Raw genomic sequence first — 18,869 nt, forward strand, 5'->3', positions numbered from 1 at the left:
GTTTTGATTGACACTGTCATTATGCTTATAGTTTGCAGTGTTTCTTAATTCTGTCAGGATTTCAAAATAAATTCATTTTTACAAGGTTTTAACGACTGGCATTTTTTCTTTAGTTGTCTGTGGCAGGATAGAGTACGTATGGACAAATATAATTCTTACTTTACAACTTTACTTTTGTTTTTATGTGGGCAAAGTTTAACACCCACCTACCTTGGCGTTGGAGCTGGTGATTGGGAAACAGGGAGGACCATAAATCCTCCTAAATTTAGAGCTGACAGCTGCCGTGAGACTTTTTCTGGCTCTTCGGCAGCCATACTAATCCGCCCTCTTCTCGCAGTTATTTACAACTTACATATTTCAAAGATGTATCATGCTGTTCAGATCCTTCAGTAATTGAATAAATCTCCCAATGACGGGGGCCCAATAGACAACCTACACAATAAGTATCAGATAAATCGAATGCAAAGCTACGTTAAAATGAAGCTTGCGGTTTGTTAATCCGCTTCCCAGTCAAGTTGTTCTGTGTATGAATCTTGGTTCCTTTGTATAATCTCTTGGTGGGCTTTATCTAGATACAATGGCTCTCTCCCATATTTCAAAAACATGCATGAACAAATGTGAGTTTTTTTTCCCCCTGACGATTGGCTCTGGGTCTACCCAACCTCACCCTCGAGAATTTAGAAACCTTTCCTTCAAAGCAAGACTTTACTGTTTTCCTAGTCCTCTAATCTGGATTTGAACTAAAACCTTTTGCACATGAAGCTGCACTCTCAACAAATGACAAAACAGATTCATGGGAATTATCCTTTAGCACCCTTGTGCTGCTCATCCTACTAATCTATGTTCATTGCAAGTGGGGAATCATTGAAAGGGGTGGGGGAGGGGGGTTCACCTATGAATAATTTACCAAACAAACCTCTCGGAATTGTTTTGCTTAATCTTATATGGATAATATTATGTTCAATAGTTTTAACATAACCTCTTTAAAAGTGTTCTTACATTCCATGTTTTCTCGTATATATATTTTTTGAGTGACAATTAACTGATGCTGACTTAGATGACGAATTCTTCATGAATTGAGACTTCTTACTCTGGTGTTGGAATTTTTTTTTCGATAGTGAAAAGATACGTATATCAGTGCACTGGAGTTTATATCCAAGGTACACTTTACTGAAGTGAAAAAAATACTAATAAAGCCTACTTAATTGTTGTAGTCCTAAATCTATGTACAGTTTAAGATCTTAACCCTGCCTCAGATTTAATCAAAGGCAACAAATCCTAGATTTAGTGTGGGGAAAATATTTCATTTTAAGCCCCAATGGAATGCTACAGGTTACAGATTAAATGAAAATAAAAACACAACATACTGTTGAGGGATGCTTCTAGAAGAGAATTCCTGGAACATTTGTTGCTCAGCTGCAACTGTCAGCTCTTAAATCCCACATTCTACCCACAGCTTCTGAAGACAACTGGTCTATTGCGTGCATACAAGCGCGCACACGCACACACGCGCACACCCATTATAAAGACAGGAGCATTCCTATTCATCTCACTTCTTTCCTGCAGGCCACAGAGGAATCAGCTGCTGCGGTGTCAAAATGGCAGAGTAAGTCCTCATTTCAACTCTTTCCTTCTTAATTGTTAATCCACAAAACTCACTGGAATCTTCTGTATTTCTTTATGAAGGAAAAAGATGACATTAAGCCGAAGGAATTACCTCAAGGTGAAGTACAATGGTCATTTTGAATCATTTTGCGGTTTTATGGAGCGCTGAAAATGATACAAACAACACATCAAAACTTTAAAAAGAAATCAAGAGCCTTTACACCATCTACTCAGAATTGAACATTATGTTAACTTTAAAACATGAATCATTCCAATCATCCTTACTATATAGAAGGACTTTGCAATTTGGGGCTTTCACAAGGAAATAAACAAAGACATATATCAGCCTTAGTTATTCACATCTGCAACAATTATCCAAAATTAGCATTCAGACGACAGTCAATTTGTCTTGTCATTTTCCAATTTTACATTTTCCAATCCTTTCTTAGTAGGGCATTGTATAGTAAATGTATTTCATGAAATTTTGTGATACATAATTTTGTCCAAATGCAATTCTCCGTGGTTCTGAACTGTCAGCTGATCCTTGTGCTCAGAGCTTGCTGTTGCAGATTGGTCAGACAATGGTGGACGAGGCAGCTAAACAGGCCCAAGAGGAAAAGACCATATATATGGAGGAGAATTGCCCAGTTCTCGCCCTCCCTGGCTGCATGCAGGAGTTGCAGGTAAACTTTACAACCAACAGGTGTCCAATTCACAAACACACAAAACGAGCCCTTACCTATCTACTGTGAACCAAACCAGCTTCTGAGGTTCACCTTAACCCTTCCTTATCTTATCCCTGGCTTGTATTGCCATTGTGTTGATAACTATTTGACCTGACTTGGACCAGAACAATCACACGTACGAGCTCACACAGCCAGTGCAAAGAAGACTTCATTTTCTCCTGGTTTAATTTTTTGTCCAAGTTCATCCATCCATCCATCCATCCATTCATCCATCCATCCATCCATCCATCCATCCATCCATCCATCCATCCATCCATCCATCCATTCATCCATCCATCCATCCATCCATCCATCCATCCATCCATCCATCCATCCATCCATCCATCCATCCATCCATCCATCCATCCATCCATCCATCCATCCATCCGCACTCGCACCTAGGGGCAATTTGGAGTGCTCAATTGGCCTGCTACTAAGCATGTTTTTGGGATGTGGGAGGAAACCGGAGTGCCCAGAAAAACGGGCACGGGGAGAACATGCAAACTCCACACAGGAACCCGCACCCTCCGAACTGTGAAGTGGACGTGCTAACCAGAGAGCCACCGAGCCGCCCAGTCCAAGTTCAAATCACTTTAAATGAATATGTGATGATGGAAAAGTTGAGGGAGCACTGGTATAATTGGACTAAATACTGTACTCTCAGCAGACAGATGCAACCCACCCATTCTTTTCAAATTTCTCATTATCTGTATTACACATTGGCAGGAGCTCTGTCGGAAACTTCACAAGCAGATCGATCTGGTAGATGATGAAAGGTACGACATGGATATGAAAGTGAAGAAGTCTGAAAAGGAGGTACGCCTACATATGCATCTTTTGGTTCTCCATCAATAATTACAAAGAATCTGTTGCATTGTTGTTGTTGTTTTTTTTATTGAAATCTAAAAGTTACATTACCCTTCCCTATCAGATCAACGACCTGAAGTTAATGATTCAAGATTTCAATGGAAAGTTTAGGAAGCCAGCCCTGAAGAAGGTTCGGATGTCAGCTGACGCCATGTTAGCGGCCCTGCTGGGGTCCAAACACAAAGTGTCCATGGACCTGAGGGGCAACCTAAAGCAAGTCAAGAAGGAGGCAAAGGATGAGGTTGGTAAATCACATACACGTGTCTTCTTTTTCCACCAATCTAATTCATCTACTTCACTCAGACTGTTATATTTTAGAACATATTCGCTGATTGCATATGTTTCACTCAGGAGAAACAGACTGGTGACTGGAGAAAGAAAATCGAGGACAAATCCGGGATGGATGGCAGAAAGAAAATGTTTGAGACAGAGGCCTGAACCAGAGAGCTTTTAGAATTATTTTAGTGTTGACATGTGTGACATAAGTGTTTTATATGTAACCACATTATTCACATTGTTGTGTAGATCACACATTCAAGGAAATATGTCAGGAAAATGATGATCCAAGATGGACAAAAACAACAATCGAGACTAACCTGGTGAAATAAAAGGAAAAAAATGCAATACTTACTGTTTTGTAGTATCAACTGTTCCATTGAGTCTTAAACAACATTTTATCATGTGTTTTTATGTATTTGGAATTGACACAAGGCAAATTTACATAAACATGGTGAGGCAGTCGCTCATCAGTATGGCTTTGGGATTAGCGCCAGAGATTCCCGCTGGGGAGGTCAAACAAACAAACAAACAAACAAACAAACAAACAAACAAACAAACAAACAAACAAACAAACAAAATGACCAAATAAATGAATTAACAATTATTATTATCATTATAGGATCCGCCATACCCACGACCCCTGTAGTGACAAGTGGTATGGGAAATGGATGGATTTTTATTATTGCCATTACATCGTCAACATTATTATCATTATTACAAATAATCTATAATGATATTCAACTAATAATTATTATCAACCTTTTTTGTTTTTGCACCTCAATCGTTAAAGCAAATTTTTACAACACCCATCACGTATAACATTCGGAAACTGCGAGCCAAGTTTTAACATCGACATTGAAATAGATGACTTGTTAGGACGTTCACCTCTTCTGCCTAATCTTCGATCACCTATCTGCACAGTTGCTTTGCGAACAACTCCATCTGCATCCTCACACACGTCTACCACCCTTGCAAGCTTCCATTCGTTGTGAGGAGCATCTTTTGATTTAAATCTTTTCTAGGCTCTTAAGGTCACTAACCCAGCACTCCTACCTTGGCTTTAACTCATCTGGAAGTGGCTCATCCCAGCTGATGCCTTTCCGACATATTTTCTGAAGAACCTAATGCCTGAGAGTATAGATGGGGCTAAAAAACCCAAAAGGTCATACATCGAGGCTACAATTGAGAGAATTGCACGTCGTGTCCATGGTTTCTCTTCGGGTATGACCTTGAAGAAGAAAGTGTCCATTTCTACATTCCATCTAACTCCAAGAACTGTCTGAACTGGTAGCTCTTCATGGCTAATCTCTATGTCTTTCACTCCCTTGGCTCTTTAACTCTCACAGATTGATTCTAGAACTGCTCGATCATTGGAGATGAATTTGTGGAGACCGAGTTGTCCTTTGGCACACCGAGCTTGGGCTTCCTTCACCAGTTTAATGGCTGCGTCAACAGATTCAACACTTGTAATGCCATCATCAACATAAAAGTTCTTTATAATGAATTCAGCGGCCAGGGGCTATTTCTCCTTATTCTGCTTCGCAAGATACCGTTGTACTGAGTGACTTGAAGAAAGAGTAGGACACTTTCCTTTTAGGGCTCTTCCTAGCCACTTTTTATTCCGGAACTATTTACACACCTTCTCGAGGTTTCTTTCCCACTCACATTTGGCACACTTGCCAATGTCACACACATCACTGCGTCACACAAACAAACTAGGCTTCATATTGAAGAAAGAGCAACAACAATGTGTACATATTTATATTAGTTTATACGAACCTATACTTTTTATACTTTCATATTTTTCATATCCATCCATCCATCCATCCATCCATCCATCCATCTATCCATCCATCCATCCATCCATCCATCCATCCATCCATCCATCCATCCATCCATCCATCCATCCATCCATCCATCCATCCATCCATCTTGTCAATCAATCATGTCAATCTGTAAAGTGAAAAAGAGGGGTGTTCCTTTTTCTTCACCAAATAAATGGTGTGCAGCGGTGACTTTTCCGGTCTCTGCGTGGTGGAGAAAAGTAGGACGATGCGTGATTCCTTTCTCAGTTGAAAACACAGCTTATTTATTTTACAAACACACTGGCGGTAAACGCAACAACTTCTCCGTCAGTCAATTCCACACAACAATCCGCATGTCCGTTGTCACAGGACTTTCTTTCCCGGTAGCATCAATGTAGTGACGTCATTACCGTATATAACAAACATAAAGGTAAACAGAATTGGTACCTTAATACACACAGTGAGTCTAAGGGCGGACATAAACAATAATACTTAACACACCCACTCGCACTTAACTCACTGTGTTATCTAGAAAAACAAAACAATAACACAGTTTGCCTCTTTGGGCCAAATAAAACAATAACACAAATACACTATGCACATTTAAGTACCAAACATGTCCTGAGCAAACCTTCTTAGTTTAAGTTTAGTAGCTGGTTTAGTTAACACGTCAGCAACCATTTGCTCAGTAGGACAGTACTCTAAGATTATCTTCCCACTTTTTACATGTTCTCTGATGAAGTGGTACTTTATATCTATATGTTTGCATCTTTGCCTGCTTACTGGGTTTCTGGCTAGTGCAATAGTACCTTGATTGTCTTCGTACACTTTAGTTTGTGCATACTCGTATTTGTCTATGCCTCTCAGCAGCTGTTCTAAGTAGATACATTCCTGTATAGCTGATGCTAAGGACATGTACTCTGCTTCGCATGTAGACAAAGCCACAGTTGATTGTTTTCTTGTTTTCCAAGAGATGAGAGCGCTCCTCTCACTCATGTTTACACAAAATCCTGTTGTACTATGCCTGTCTGTTACATCTGATGCCCAATCCGCATCACAGTACACTCTTAGACCTAGTGTCTCACTTCTTTTAAAAAGTAACTCCTGTTCTGTGGTGTTTTTGAGATATCTGAACACATGTTTAACTGTGCTCCAGTGTTCCTCTGTTGGATCAGCAAAGTGCTGGGATAGTTTACTGACCACATAACTTAGATCTGGTCGAGTGCATGTGGACAGGTAAATTAAACTTCCCACAGCTTCCCTATATTTCCTTGAGTCTTTCATTTTCTGAGCATGCTCTGAATACTCAAGCTTTGGCTCACAAGGAGTCTCTCTGGGCCTGCAATTATGCATTTCGAATCTGTCCAGTATCTTGTTTACATATCTCTTCTGTGACATTTTTACCTGGCCCTCTGTCTGGTTAAAGTCTATCCCTAAAAAATGGTTTAACTTACCAAGGTCTTTCATTTTAAACCTGTCTGCAAGCATCCCTTTTACACTGTTCAGTACATTCTCGCTACTAGCTGCTATTATGAGATCATCCACCCATACTAGCAAAATAACCTTCTCATTATCTTTTTCTCTCGTGTACACACAGTGGTCTGCTGGGTTCTGTTCAAAACCATTTTCACTCAGATATGTATGTAACATCACATTCCAGTTCCTGCCTGATTGTTTCAAACCATAAAGAGACTTGTGCAATTTACATACCATTTTTCCACCATTTTCAGACTCTTTTTCATAACCTTGTGGCTGCTCCAGATATATCTCACAGTCAATTGGTGCATGCAAATAAGCTGTCTTAACGTCCATCTGGTGTAGAATAAGATCTTCTTGCGCCGCTTTTTGCATCATTATTCGCACACTTGTCATGTCGGCTGTAGGTGAGAATGTTTCCTCATAGTCAGTCCCTTGTCTCTGACTGTAGCCTTTTGCCACAAATCTTGCCTTGTACTTGTCTGATCCATCAATGTCACTCTTGAGTGCATAGACCCACCTACCACCCACTGCCTGTTTACCCGGTGGCAACTGGGTGAGGGTGAAGGTCTTGTTTTCCTCCAGCGATCTCATCTCCTCGTCCATTGCATTTTTCCACTGCTTTGACTTGGATGACACTATGGCGTCCTGGTAGGTTTGAGGAATGTCGCATACGGCTTTGTAACAAAAGTCCACGCATGTTATCAGTTTGTCAACAGTGTCCTCGGTCTCAAACTCCTGTAGGTGGCTTGGAAGTCTCCTGTTTCTCGGTGGGTTCCTTCTAATCTCAGTCTCAGCAGCTCTACCCCGTGGTGTACGTTCAGTCATGTCAGGTAGAGCTCTGGAAACATCACTTTGGGTACAATCATCTGGCACATACACACATTCATCATCAACATTTTCATCCTTGTTGACCCTGGGATGTACCTCTATGTCATTACATCCTGTATGTGACTCAGGTGTTTGTGTTTCCTTCTCTTTGGCTGCTTGGGTGAATTTCACCAATCTATGCTTCTGAACCTTCTCTGTATCTGGATAATACACCAGGTAAGCTGGGCTGTTTTTGTCATAACCTACGAACACACCCTGCTCGCACCTTGACTCTAGTTTGCCTTTCTCTTGTTTGTAAGCAAAACATACGGATCCAAATTTTTGTAGTTTGGATACATTTGGTTCCCTGCCGTTTAACAGTTCGTATGGCGTTTTCTTTGTACGTCTATTGTAACATCTGTTTCTCACGTAAGCTGCTGTTTGAATAGCGTAGTTCCACAGCGTATCTGGTAGCTTACTCTCTATGAGAAAACACCTGCCCATATCATACAGTGTTCTCCACCCTCTTTCTGCTGTACCGTTTTGGTGGGGAGAATATGGTGCAGACGTCTCGTGTTTAATCCTATTTATCCTCAACAATGTCTGGAAGTCTCGACTTGTGAACTCAGTCCCGTTATCTGAACGGATACGTTTTACTTCCCCATAAGGTGCTATGTCTGCTAAGAACCGCTCTGTAGCCTGTACTGTATCTGCTTTAGACATAAGAAAATACACCAATATGGTCCCTGAGTAGTCATCGGTGAAAGACTGTGCATATCTGTGCCCTTCTATGCTTGGTGTCCGCATGGGACCCGCTAGGTCAGTGTGCACTAGTTCTAAAGGCTTTTTAGCTTTACTATCTGGCTCTCTGTTCCTTGTCTGGGTGAATTTTCCCTGTGTGCATACCTCACAGAATGCGGGTTTTACTGCACTGCCTTTTATCTCCATACCTTTCACTACACCTTGTAATCTTTGTACATCATCGTAGTTACAATGTCCAAAAATCTCGTGCCAAGTTTGCACATCATGACTCACACATTGTTTACATTTATCAATAACATTCTTTTCAATGGTTGGCAGATAAAACAAGTTACCACTCTCATGGATGTCAAACCTGCTGCCGTCTTTGGTAACTATGTGACTGTCTCCTTTCTTGAAGGTGATAGTCGCTCCTCCATTTGTTGCTCTTGCCACCGAAAAGATGTTGTGAGGATATGAGGGCATGTACAACGCCTCTCTCAGCTGCGCTGTCTGCTGGCGCCCGGCATCGTCACGTAGGTAGATCACCGCTGTTCCTCTGCGTTGTGCTATTCCACTGCACTTGGTCCCGTCGGCTAGTTCCACTGAATGAGACTCAGGCTTGAATGACTCATCGAAGCTGGTGAACGTCTGGATGTCATTCACAATGTGAGATGTAGCTCCCCCGTCCACCATGATGCCTTTCATCTTCACGTTATCTGACAGTCTCTTCTTTTTCATGTGCTCGGCTTTGAAAAGGTGATCTTGGTTACCAGTCTCTCCCTCTGCGATTTGTCTCGCTCCATCTTGAGTCCTCTTTTTCCTGCATATGGACTCTTGATGCGTGTTGCTGTTGCAGTAACTGCACCAAACTTTTCTGGTACATCCTCTTGACTTGTGCCCTTTTGTTCCACATCTGTAGCATGTCAGGTCAGCAGAATATTCACCGTTTCTGTTGCTGATGTGCTTTTTAGTGGAGCCTCGGCTTGGCTTCACACAAGTTTTCATCACATTATCTGCAGACTCTATTAGTTTCATCCTCTCACTTTCTTCATAAATCCGTAGCCTTCTCTTGAAATCGGTAAATGTAACTGTATCTTCATTTTGTGTTACATGTACGGCTAGTGGCTTGAAGGAATCAGGTAGGCCATTTAACACCATTGCTATGGTCAATCCATCACTCATAGTCTCACCTGCATCTCTCAGAGCAGTAATCAGGTTTTCTGCCCTTATCATATAGTCTGTTACACTCTCGTTACCTGTCATGTTCAGTCTGGTCAACGAGGTATACAAGTTTATGATTCTTGGCTTGCTTTTTCCTGAATAATGTTCTCTGAGCATTTTCAAGGCTTTCCTGCCATCATCAGCTGCATCATGTCTGATAAGTGATAAGCTTTTGTCGTCTAACAGCCTTATCAGCTCTGCATAACAGTCAGCATTTTTAGCTACGTCTTGGGCTAATTCCTCTTCACTGGTGTCGGTTGCTGGCTCATTCAAAATGGTCCTTTTTAACTTACGGATGTGCAAGTGTCCCAGGAATCTTGTTTCCCATAGTTCATATTTATCTTCTGAACCGTCGAATAACATCTGTGCTGCAATGATTCCTGCTGTTGTGCTTGCCATTTTTCTTCTTGTTGTTGTTGACGCGCCACGTTCACTCTAGCTTGCTAAAATACTTTTCACTTGCTAAGCTAGGTTGTTGGCTTCTTTAGCATTTACCACATGCAAATATCGCCACTCACGTTTCACTTCTTCCGGGAATCTAAACACGTCCACTTATTTCCAGGTGGTTGGTACACGGATAGCTTTCTTGTTAGCTTGACACAAGTTTCACGTATATACTTCGCGATAACTTTTTCCGGTCTTCTTACCGATGCTAACGTTAGCTCATGTCCAAACCTTCCCTGGGCCCATAACCTGTAAAGTGAAAAAGAGGGGTGTTCCTTTTTCTTCACCAAATAAATGGTGTGCAGCGGTGACTTTTCCGGTCTCTGCGTGGTGGAGAAAAGTAGGACGATGCGTGATTCCTTTCTCAGTTGAAAACACAGCTTATTTATTTTACAAACACACTGGCGGTAAACGCAACAACTTCTCCGTCAGTCAATTCCACACAACAATCCGCATGTCCGTTGTCACAGGACTTTCTTTCCCGGTAGCATCAATGTAGTGACGTCATTACCGTATATAACAAACATAAAGGTAAACAGAATTGGTACCTTAATACACACAGTGAGTCTAAGGGCGGACATAAACAATAATACTTAACACAATCAATGAGTAAATATCCCCATTAATTTATATAATTTATCATGTCAATCAATGTGTATATATTCCTATTAAGTTATATAACTAATCATGTCAATCAATGTGTAAATACTCCTTTTAATTTATATAATTTATCATGTCATTCAATCTGTAAATACTCTTATTCATATATGTTTTTAAAAGTGAAGAGAATTTGTAAATTTAGTAATGAAACAAAGTCGGTCTTGCGGGCCACATAAAATGATGTGGCGGGCCAGATGTGGCCCCCGGGCCTTGATTTTGACACAGGCCTTATGACCGGAAGTATGACGTTGTTGTTACATCGGCTGAAGTGTATTGTGTACCGACTGCCGTAAAACAACCGAAGATATTGCAAATAAAGAACCAACTGTTGGTCCACATCTTGCTCGACGACGGACAAACGCAACAATACCTATCTAACCAAGAAACATCAAACATGACAGCGGCAGTGTTTTTTGGTTGTACCTTCATTGCGTTCGGCCCTGCCGTTTCACTGTTCCTGTTTACCATCGCCCAGGAGCCTCTGAGGGTCATCTTTCTCATAGCAGGGTGAGTCGCACCCTTCCCTGTGGGACCTTTAGCGTATATGTGTCGTTGTAAGGACCGTAACGTTAATTTAGTCATGTTTAGATCGATAAACGGGAATCGCTGTGTAGCTAGCATTGTAGCCGAACGGGCCATTAGCTTTCCCGAACACCTTCGGTAACTGTTCACTTATCTTGAATGAGTTGCTCATCGTGTCAAATTGTATATTTCTTTTTTTTTTTTTTTTTTTTAATTATTATTGTTGTGCACACAGTAACTCACTTCGACTTGGTGTTTTCTTTGCAATTCCTTTTTTACTGCTGCTCTGTACACAAAACCCATTTTACCCATCAAAGCCCAAGTATCACGGTAATAAATTCTAATGTTTTACGTTTTACTCTTTCAGTTGTGGTCTACATAATGTGGAAAAGCCATGCTATTGCCTGAATTCCTCATTTTGATACGATCACACACTTTTCTACTTGTTCTGAGGTGCGGCTCAGAGCGAGCTGTTTTGGTGCGGTCTCTTTAAATCAGGGGTCACCAAACTACGGCCCGCGGGCCGGATACGGCCCACCGGACCGTTTAATCCGGCCCGCCAACCCTGAACAAATTGTATTATTAAACTTTTTTTTTTTTTTTTTGCTCATTTTGCCTGCAATGACTGCGTTTCCCCAGTAGATGGGGAAGCGCTCGCCTGCGCATTTACTACCGGAAGCCGTGTCAGAAAGCTCGGTGCACACTCACAAGTGCGTGTACGGACATGGTGCACTCGCGCTCTATTTGTATCAGTCCCGAATTTAGAGCGTGGGCTGTGACGACAGCATTCTTGTAATTTGCGCGCTGAGCTTTCAGATGCAGTTTTGCGCTAAAGCCACCCACAAACCTTCCCCTGGAATCCTTCCGTTAAAATGTCGCCCAAGGAAAAGCAAGGTGAACACAGTGCCGAGCGTTTAAAAGAGAGTGGCCAATTTGGCTCGACGTACGCGACGTGACGTTCAGCCACATGAACGTCAACATCTACCCTCAAAGATCGAGGTAAACGGACCAACACCTCGGATCTCGCCTAAGAATTGCCACAACAAATTTTACCCCAGACTATGACGCACTATCAAACTTTAACAAAAAAGACAGCGGTGTCTACAAGCCTACTGGAACCTACAAAAGGATTATAAGGAATCAACACAAGAACTTTAAGAGACTGCTCATATGTGTCAGAGAGGTTCTGCTCTGACAACTGAGCTGAACTTTTATCTGTTAAGATTGTGCATGGCACAACAGAAAGTTAATGTTCCATGTTTTTTTTTCTATGAAGAACCCAGAGAGAGTTATTTAGTTATTATTTATTTCCTGTTTTTTCTGTGAAGAACTCAGAGAGGGTTATTTAGTTATTATTTATTTCATTAATAGTGTTATTATTTGTTTCCTGACTTTTTTTCTGTAAAGAACCTGGAAAGGGTTATTAAATAACCGTTATTTGGTTATGGGTGGCTTTCTGTAAAACAATAAAAATTTTAAGCTCCCCTACGATCGTCACACTTTTTCTGTTACAAACTGACACCGGCCCGCCATCAGAGAAGGGAAAGGTTATGTGGCCCTCACAGGAAAAAGTTTGAGGACCCCTGCTTTAAATGCAAAGAGTACGGAAGAGGATTAGGGCCAGTCAAGAAAAAAAGGGTGGACGGGTTATAGTATTCTAAAAAATTTTTCTTCTCAGATTTAGAATTCTGACTTAAAAAGTCAACTTACCATGAGATGTCTCCTTTAAAGTTTTGAGTTCACGGGTTCACAAAATCAGTTGATCTCCATTGAGTAGAGTGAATTGTATTGACAGGGGAAAAATAATTTTGCAGGCACTTGGGACCTTTTTTGAAACTAACTTGTGTTTATTCCCCCCCAGAGCGTTTTTCTGGCTTGTTTCTCTCCTGCTGTCCTCTCTGGTTTGGTTCATCTCCGTTCAAATAAGTAATAAGGAGAGTGCGGTCCAGCAGAAAGGCCTCCTCATTTTTGGGGTGGTGCTCTCCGTTCTCCTGCAGGAGACCTTCCGCTTCGCTTACTACAAGTTGCTCAAGTAAGCTCGATCATCTCAAGCCAATTGTAATAAAAAAAATAAAAAAAATGTTATTTAGGAATTCTTGTATATTTCTGGAAAAAAAACTACACAACTTCAGATGTTAATCTGCATCCATGCCAAACTTCAGATTGTGCTTCTTAGATGTCAGTTCCATGTGTGTTTTCCTTTTTCTTTAGCTTGTCTGTATTTTTTTATAATGCTACATTCACACTTAACATGAAATGAGTAGAACACTTTAAAAATAACATAATTACACACTCTAACGGTAACCCCTCAGCCAGTCGGGGCAGAGAATTGACTGAACTGATTAAAAGGTCCATTTTGACGTTCATTCTGGGTGACCAAAGGGTTGTACAGCCATGAAAGCTCGTTCAGCGTTTTCAGGGGTCCTGAAAATACGAGTCGATGTTGGTTCATAATGTCAGGCCATTTGGTCTAAAGGTTGAGGTCAAAAGATGTTCGCCACATAGGAATAAGTTGGATGTTTGCAACACCACATATGGCCAGCAGAAGGCGCACTTCCTGTATGGTTGAAATACAAAAGAAAACAAAAGGGGCGTTTGGAATGTGTGGGTAAAGTAAAACGTTTAGGTGCACCCACGTTGAGCCATGGCTCAAACTGCGCTCCAAACGTATGCCACCCTGCATGCTTCCACACTGTGCCAACTATGTTGACTACATATGAAATCATAATAACAGAAATGCTCCCCTTGCTTTTGATCTGAACGTAGCATAATACCACAGTGCCACAGAAAGCTGCCAGTGATGGCAAAAAAAAGCACGTTTTTTAAAAAATCTGCTGTGACAGAGCATTCTTTTCCACATTTCTACTTTCTTTCTTGTCTGGCAAAGGCTCATTTGCACACCACATATCGCCTTTGAGCCACATATACTCTGTTCATAATTATTTACGATGTTTTATGACATCTGTGCATTTGTCTGCAGGAAAGCAAATGAAGGGCTCCTCGCCCTCAGTCAGGAGGAAACGATGCCCATCTCCATACGACAACTGGCTTATGGTACACGTCCCAAACTAACAAGAATTTTTATTTTAAAGGGGTAACCCTCCTATTGTCCTCAAAGCTAATTAAAAAAAAGCTAATGTACTACAATCATCTTAACCGTATTTTGCATTTAAAACTTTGCAAATGTATTTTTTATCCCTTGCATTTAATTTTTTTTTTTAAATTCTAATTAACTTAAATTAAACTTAATTGTACAACCACATGTTTGATCAGCTAAAATATTTTGTTATAGACTGCATAGTGTCTATAAATATTTGTAATGTATCACCCGCAAAACGTGAGGGAACAGTGTACATACAAATTCACCATGTCAGAGGTGTAGTATAGTTCCAGTCTTAGATGCTTCTTCTTGTGATCTGTTTTAGTGTCTGGCCTTGGTTTTGGATTCATGAGTGGCGCATTTTCTGTGGTGAACATTCTGGCTGATTCGGTTGGCCCAGGAACTATTGGGATCCATGGAGACTCGCAGCACTACTTCCTGTCTTCAGGTACCGCTTCATTCTCAAGTGCACGATTGTACTTGAGGGGCCTATATCTTCTGTTATGGTCTGAAAGTGCTCATCTTTGCGGTCAAGGAATCAAATGAAACTGAATTATCTTTTCCATGACAGTTGGAGTAAAATATGTACTTTATTACTTGAATAATGGTTGCCATAAGCAGTCCGTCCGTTCATCCGAGAGTCAGCTTTAAGAAGAAAGTTCGGACTCCCCCTAAGTCAATTCGTCCTGCTTTTCCGGGAGACATGGTCTCTTCAGCGTGTCCTGGGTGGTCCCTGTGGTATCCTCCCAGTGAGACGCGTCTGGAAGACCTCTCCAGGAGGCATCCTAACCAGATGGTTGAGACACGTCATCTGGCTCTGATCCATGTTGAAGATGTGGAAGAGCAATAATCCATTTAAAACTTGAAGTATTCAGGTTTTCTGTGAACAACCCAAAATTTGCCTTTGTTCGGGTTTTTAAATCCACCGCGTCACCTCTTTTCCAACCCAAATATTGTTTCATGTAAACCTAATCAGTATTGTGCTGCCACTGATTGCAGTGGAATATCCCCCTTTTCTTGCACTTTTGTCTTTATCCCGCTTCCATGTGGCCAGTTTTCGATCCAAGCACAGTGCTCCCTTTTCTTGCAGATCTTGTCACATTTTGACAAACCCCATTTTAAAAGATGAGCCCATCTCAACCTGGCTTAAAACTTAACTGCTTTCTCTTTAGCCATATCTTGTAATTTAAGACCTAGGGCTGAATGCAAAATACATAAAACAAGGTGCGCGGGTGGACGACTTTAGTTAGTGAGGCCCCTTGACATATTTTTGCCATAGAGGGCTGAATCTGGAAGTATGGCAGACTGAGGTAAAGTTTATGGTAAACTATGAATGATGTGGAGCAAGTGAAATGCATGCAAATCATGTTCCACTCTACTGAAACTTTTCCTTCTATTTTTTCCCCATCCTAGCATTCATGACGATGGCCATTATCCTCCTCCACATGTTCTGGGGCGTGGTCTTCTTTGATTCCTGTGAGAAACAGCAATGGTGGGCGGTTGCTGCTGTTGTCATCAGCCACCTGGTCGTTTCCTGTCTGGTGAGTGTTTGCGAAGTGAAAGTGGGGTTGGGGGGCTCGTTTTGGGAAGGCAGAAGCCTGCATATGATGTGGCTGCGTTGCTATCAGCAGTGTTGGGAAAGTTCAATTTCTGCACAAACGAGTCCAAAGTTCAGCTCCCAAATTTTAATTAATTTTTTTATTACTCCTCCTACCTAATGAAGTTGCATGCTACCCCATACCACTGACTTGAATGTATCTACCTCTCCTTCAACAGACCTTCCAGAACCCGGAGTATGTTGCCAGCCTGATTCCCACCTACATTATCTTGTTCCTAATGGGCACGTGGGCCTTTTACTCTGCCGGCGGGTCCCTCAGGAACCTCAAACTTTGCCTGACCTGCAAAGATAAAGATTTCCTGCTTTCCAACCACCGGGCCAGATAACGCACTACTCCAGGGAGCTTGCAAGAGTCTCCATCCAAAATCCCACACTCGCATGCACGCTGAACACCATAAGAGAGCAGTGGTTCTCTGTTAATCTGAATTTTGAATTTGAACCTAAGGGTACTTTTTAGTTTAAAAAAGAAGCTGCGTTTACAAGGAGCCATGCATTTCGATTAGAATTCAAATGATCACAAATGCTGATCACAACCGGAATAAATATAAAAATATTTTACAAATGATTCATGATTAGCGCTGTTAATACTTTATAAGGTGACATTATTATAAAGTCTTACCAAAATAATATTCTAAAAAAATATACTCTTTTACTGAATAGAGCCCATACTTTTAATTTGTTGAAATGTTACAGGAAGTCTCTGTTGATTTTCATGAGCTTTGCTCCAAGATTACAAGCACGTAGTCATATTGTCATGAGTTTGAACACTCAGGAAGGTTTTCGTTTTAGTAATGGGTCATGTTTTTCAAAGGATTATGATTAATTAAAAACATAATATGTAATCAACATCATTACCCTTGAGTAAATGTTGGAGAACATACATAAGGCAATGGACTTTATGAGATGAATGTTGTATATTTTTGGGTCGTTCAAACTGTTTTGATCTCGTGTTCAATTGACAAGATTTATTCAACAGCTCGCTTCAAACACTTTGAGATCAGTAAAAACAAAGTTTGATGCGAAAGCTTTGTAAATTTCTGAATGTTGTTTCTTTGTTGCCTTTATTATAAGTTGCATTTGTTGATAAGCACTGCATTGTCTTATATTTTAGTAATTTAGGTAATTATGCAGGAATCTTTTGTTTTTTTCATTGCTATGCAAGTTCTGCTTAATCTTTCTGGACCAGATCTTTAGATATGTGTGCCAATCTTTGTTTTGTTAAGAAAGGAAAACAAAGCAAAATTCACATACAAGTCTGAATGGTTCACAACGGTAATTGTATTAGAACCGGTAAGATGCAGGAGAGAAGTGTCATTTGTTTGCACTGGAATTGTCTCAAATAAATTTGTTGTACTCCATTTTGAAATGTTGCATGGTTTTAACTTATTTTAGTTTGTGTCTGTTTTAATATTGTAGAAAAGACAAGTGCTTTACTGTAACTTATATTTTTTATATTTAATTTTGGGTCCTATGCTTGTGTACTGTATAGGTTGCAAGATTTTATGATATGTATATTTAATCTCAGATTCACACTTGGGAGCATTCGCCGTACATTAATGTTCCATTGAACATAGTCTGGCACGCATTATTTGCTTTTACATTGATTCCTATGGGAAATGTTGCTTCTACTTAGAACTGTTTCAACTTACAAACACGATCGCGGAACATATAACGTTCGTAAGAGGTACAATATACTGTAATGTCATACCATATCATATATCATGTCATATGTCATATAACGGTACTTAATATCGATCGTATTGATCAGTGTAATGTATTACGATGTGAATCATTCACAGTGATTGAAGCATTTGCAGAAGATACGAGTGCATCATTTATTGGTGACGTTTGCCCTGTGTGGAGTTTGCATGTTCTCCCTGTGCCTACCTGAGTTTTCTCTGGGCACACCAGTTTCCTCCCACATCCCAAAACATGCATGTTAGGCCAATTGAGCACTCCAGATTGCCTAAAGTGTGTGTGTGTGTATGTGTGTGTGTGCGTGTGTGTGTGTGTGTGTGTGTGTGTGTGTGTGTGTGTGCGTGTGCGTGTGCGTGCGCGTGCGTGAATGGTTGTTCGTCTCTGTGTGCCCTGTGATTGGCTGGCTACCGGTTCAGGGTGTCCCTTGCCTGCTGCACAATGACTGCTGGGATAGGCTCCAGCACGCCCATGTCCCCCGTGGTGACAAGCGATATAGAAAATGGATGGATGGATAGAATCAGTTGCATCAAATCAATAAAAACCTTAGTCACACAGTGACTTAAAAAGGGTATTGTTCTATTTCCTTCATAAAATGATTTATGTTTCAGTACTATTATTCCAGATGATGGCCAAGTTACTGGAAGTGGCAGCAGTAGAGGACGATACATCTTACATACTTGCTTAGCCCAGCCCATCCATGCATGTTTTATGCTAATGAGAAGGTGCACCAGTTCTTCAGGTGCACGCCGAGCGCCTCGAGGATGAGCCGGATGGAGCAGAGTAGGCAGCAGCGGGAGTCCAGCTGGGGGGTTTTCACCAGGTGATGCTGTCTAAAGCTGACTGACTGAGGATCTACAAAACACAAATGGATCCCCACTTAGGATTTGGCTGGAGAAGGCTCTTGCACTTTTTATTTTTATATTTTATCTTAATTTATGAAGGTGAGTCATGTTGATAAATGTCACACATGCTGTCATATAACAAAGAAAAAAATAGGTGATGAATTTGTTTTTATATCTTATATTTGTTAAAAATATTAATGAATGTACTCATCTTGATTTCAGTGCATTTGTCAAGCAATGCTGTCGACGTGGGGAATTCAGATGAATTTTACAAGTAAGTTGTTGAAAAACAATTTACATTCTGCAATGTCATTTGGATGGTTTTAGATTAAAAAAAATAATGACTCTGTTGATTAATGGATGAACACTTTACCATACTCAGTAGATGTCTGCAATTCAAGTCTTGAACTGAGTTTTTTTTTATGCTAAACTGTTAAATCGCCTTGTTCTTTTTCT

At 40.8% G+C, this 18,869-nt stretch overlaps 2 protein-coding genes across 2 annotated transcripts; both read left to right on the forward strand.

Annotated features, from left to right (window-relative positions):
- The first annotated feature begins 1,497 nt into the window (after positions 1-1,497).
- LOC133152487 (troponin I, fast skeletal muscle-like) lies at positions 1,498-3,823 on the forward strand. The gene is made up of 6 exons (XM_061276113.1): positions 1,498-1,606; positions 1,687-1,723; positions 2,160-2,288; positions 3,057-3,146; positions 3,262-3,438; positions 3,549-3,823. Exons 1-6 carry the CDS (start codon positions 1,599-1,601, stop codon positions 3,633-3,635), a joined length of 528 nt encoding a protein of 175 aa, XP_061132097.1. The 5' UTR covers positions 1,498-1,598; the 3' UTR covers positions 3,636-3,823.
- A 7,021-nt stretch (positions 3,824-10,844) lies between these two features.
- aph1b (APH1B gamma secretase subunit) lies at positions 10,845-17,239 on the forward strand. Its single transcript, XM_061276112.1, has 6 exons — positions 10,845-11,140; positions 13,017-13,187; positions 14,136-14,209; positions 14,581-14,703; positions 15,669-15,796; positions 16,032-17,239. The coding sequence occupies exons 1-6, from the start codon at positions 11,028-11,030 to the stop codon at positions 16,197-16,199; spliced, it is 777 nt and encodes a 258-aa protein (XP_061132096.1). The 5' UTR covers positions 10,845-11,027; the 3' UTR covers positions 16,200-17,239.
- Positions 17,240-18,869: the final 1,630 nt, after the last annotated feature.

Source organism: Syngnathus typhle, linkage group LG4, assembly GCF_033458585.1.
Source record: "Syngnathus typhle isolate RoL2023-S1 ecotype Sweden linkage group LG4, RoL_Styp_1.0, whole genome shotgun sequence".
NCBI classification, from domain to species: Eukaryota; Metazoa; Chordata; class Actinopteri; order Syngnathiformes; family Syngnathidae; genus Syngnathus; species Syngnathus typhle.

Excerpts from the sequence above, each read along its gene's own strand:
- LOC133152487 (XM_061276113.1), top strand. Across the intron at positions 2,289-3,056 it reads GCTGCATGCAGGAGTTGCAG|GAGCTCTGTCGGAAACTTCA; the intron begins GTAAACTTTACA and ends ACACATTGGCAG. Across the intron at positions 3,147-3,261 it reads TGAAGAAGTCTGAAAAGGAG|ATCAACGACCTGAAGTTAAT; the intron begins GTACGCCTACAT and ends CTTCCCTATCAG.
- aph1b (XM_061276112.1), top strand. The coding sequence starts at position 11,028 with ATGACAGCGGCAGTGTTTTTTGGTTGTACCTTCATTGCGTTCGGCCCT. Across the intron at positions 11,141-13,016 it reads GTCATCTTTCTCATAGCAGG|AGCGTTTTTCTGGCTTGTTT; the intron begins GTGAGTCGCACC and ends ATTCCCCCCCAG. Across the intron at positions 13,188-14,135 it reads GCTTACTACAAGTTGCTCAA|GAAAGCAAATGAAGGGCTCC; the intron begins GTAAGCTCGATC and ends ATTTGTCTGCAG.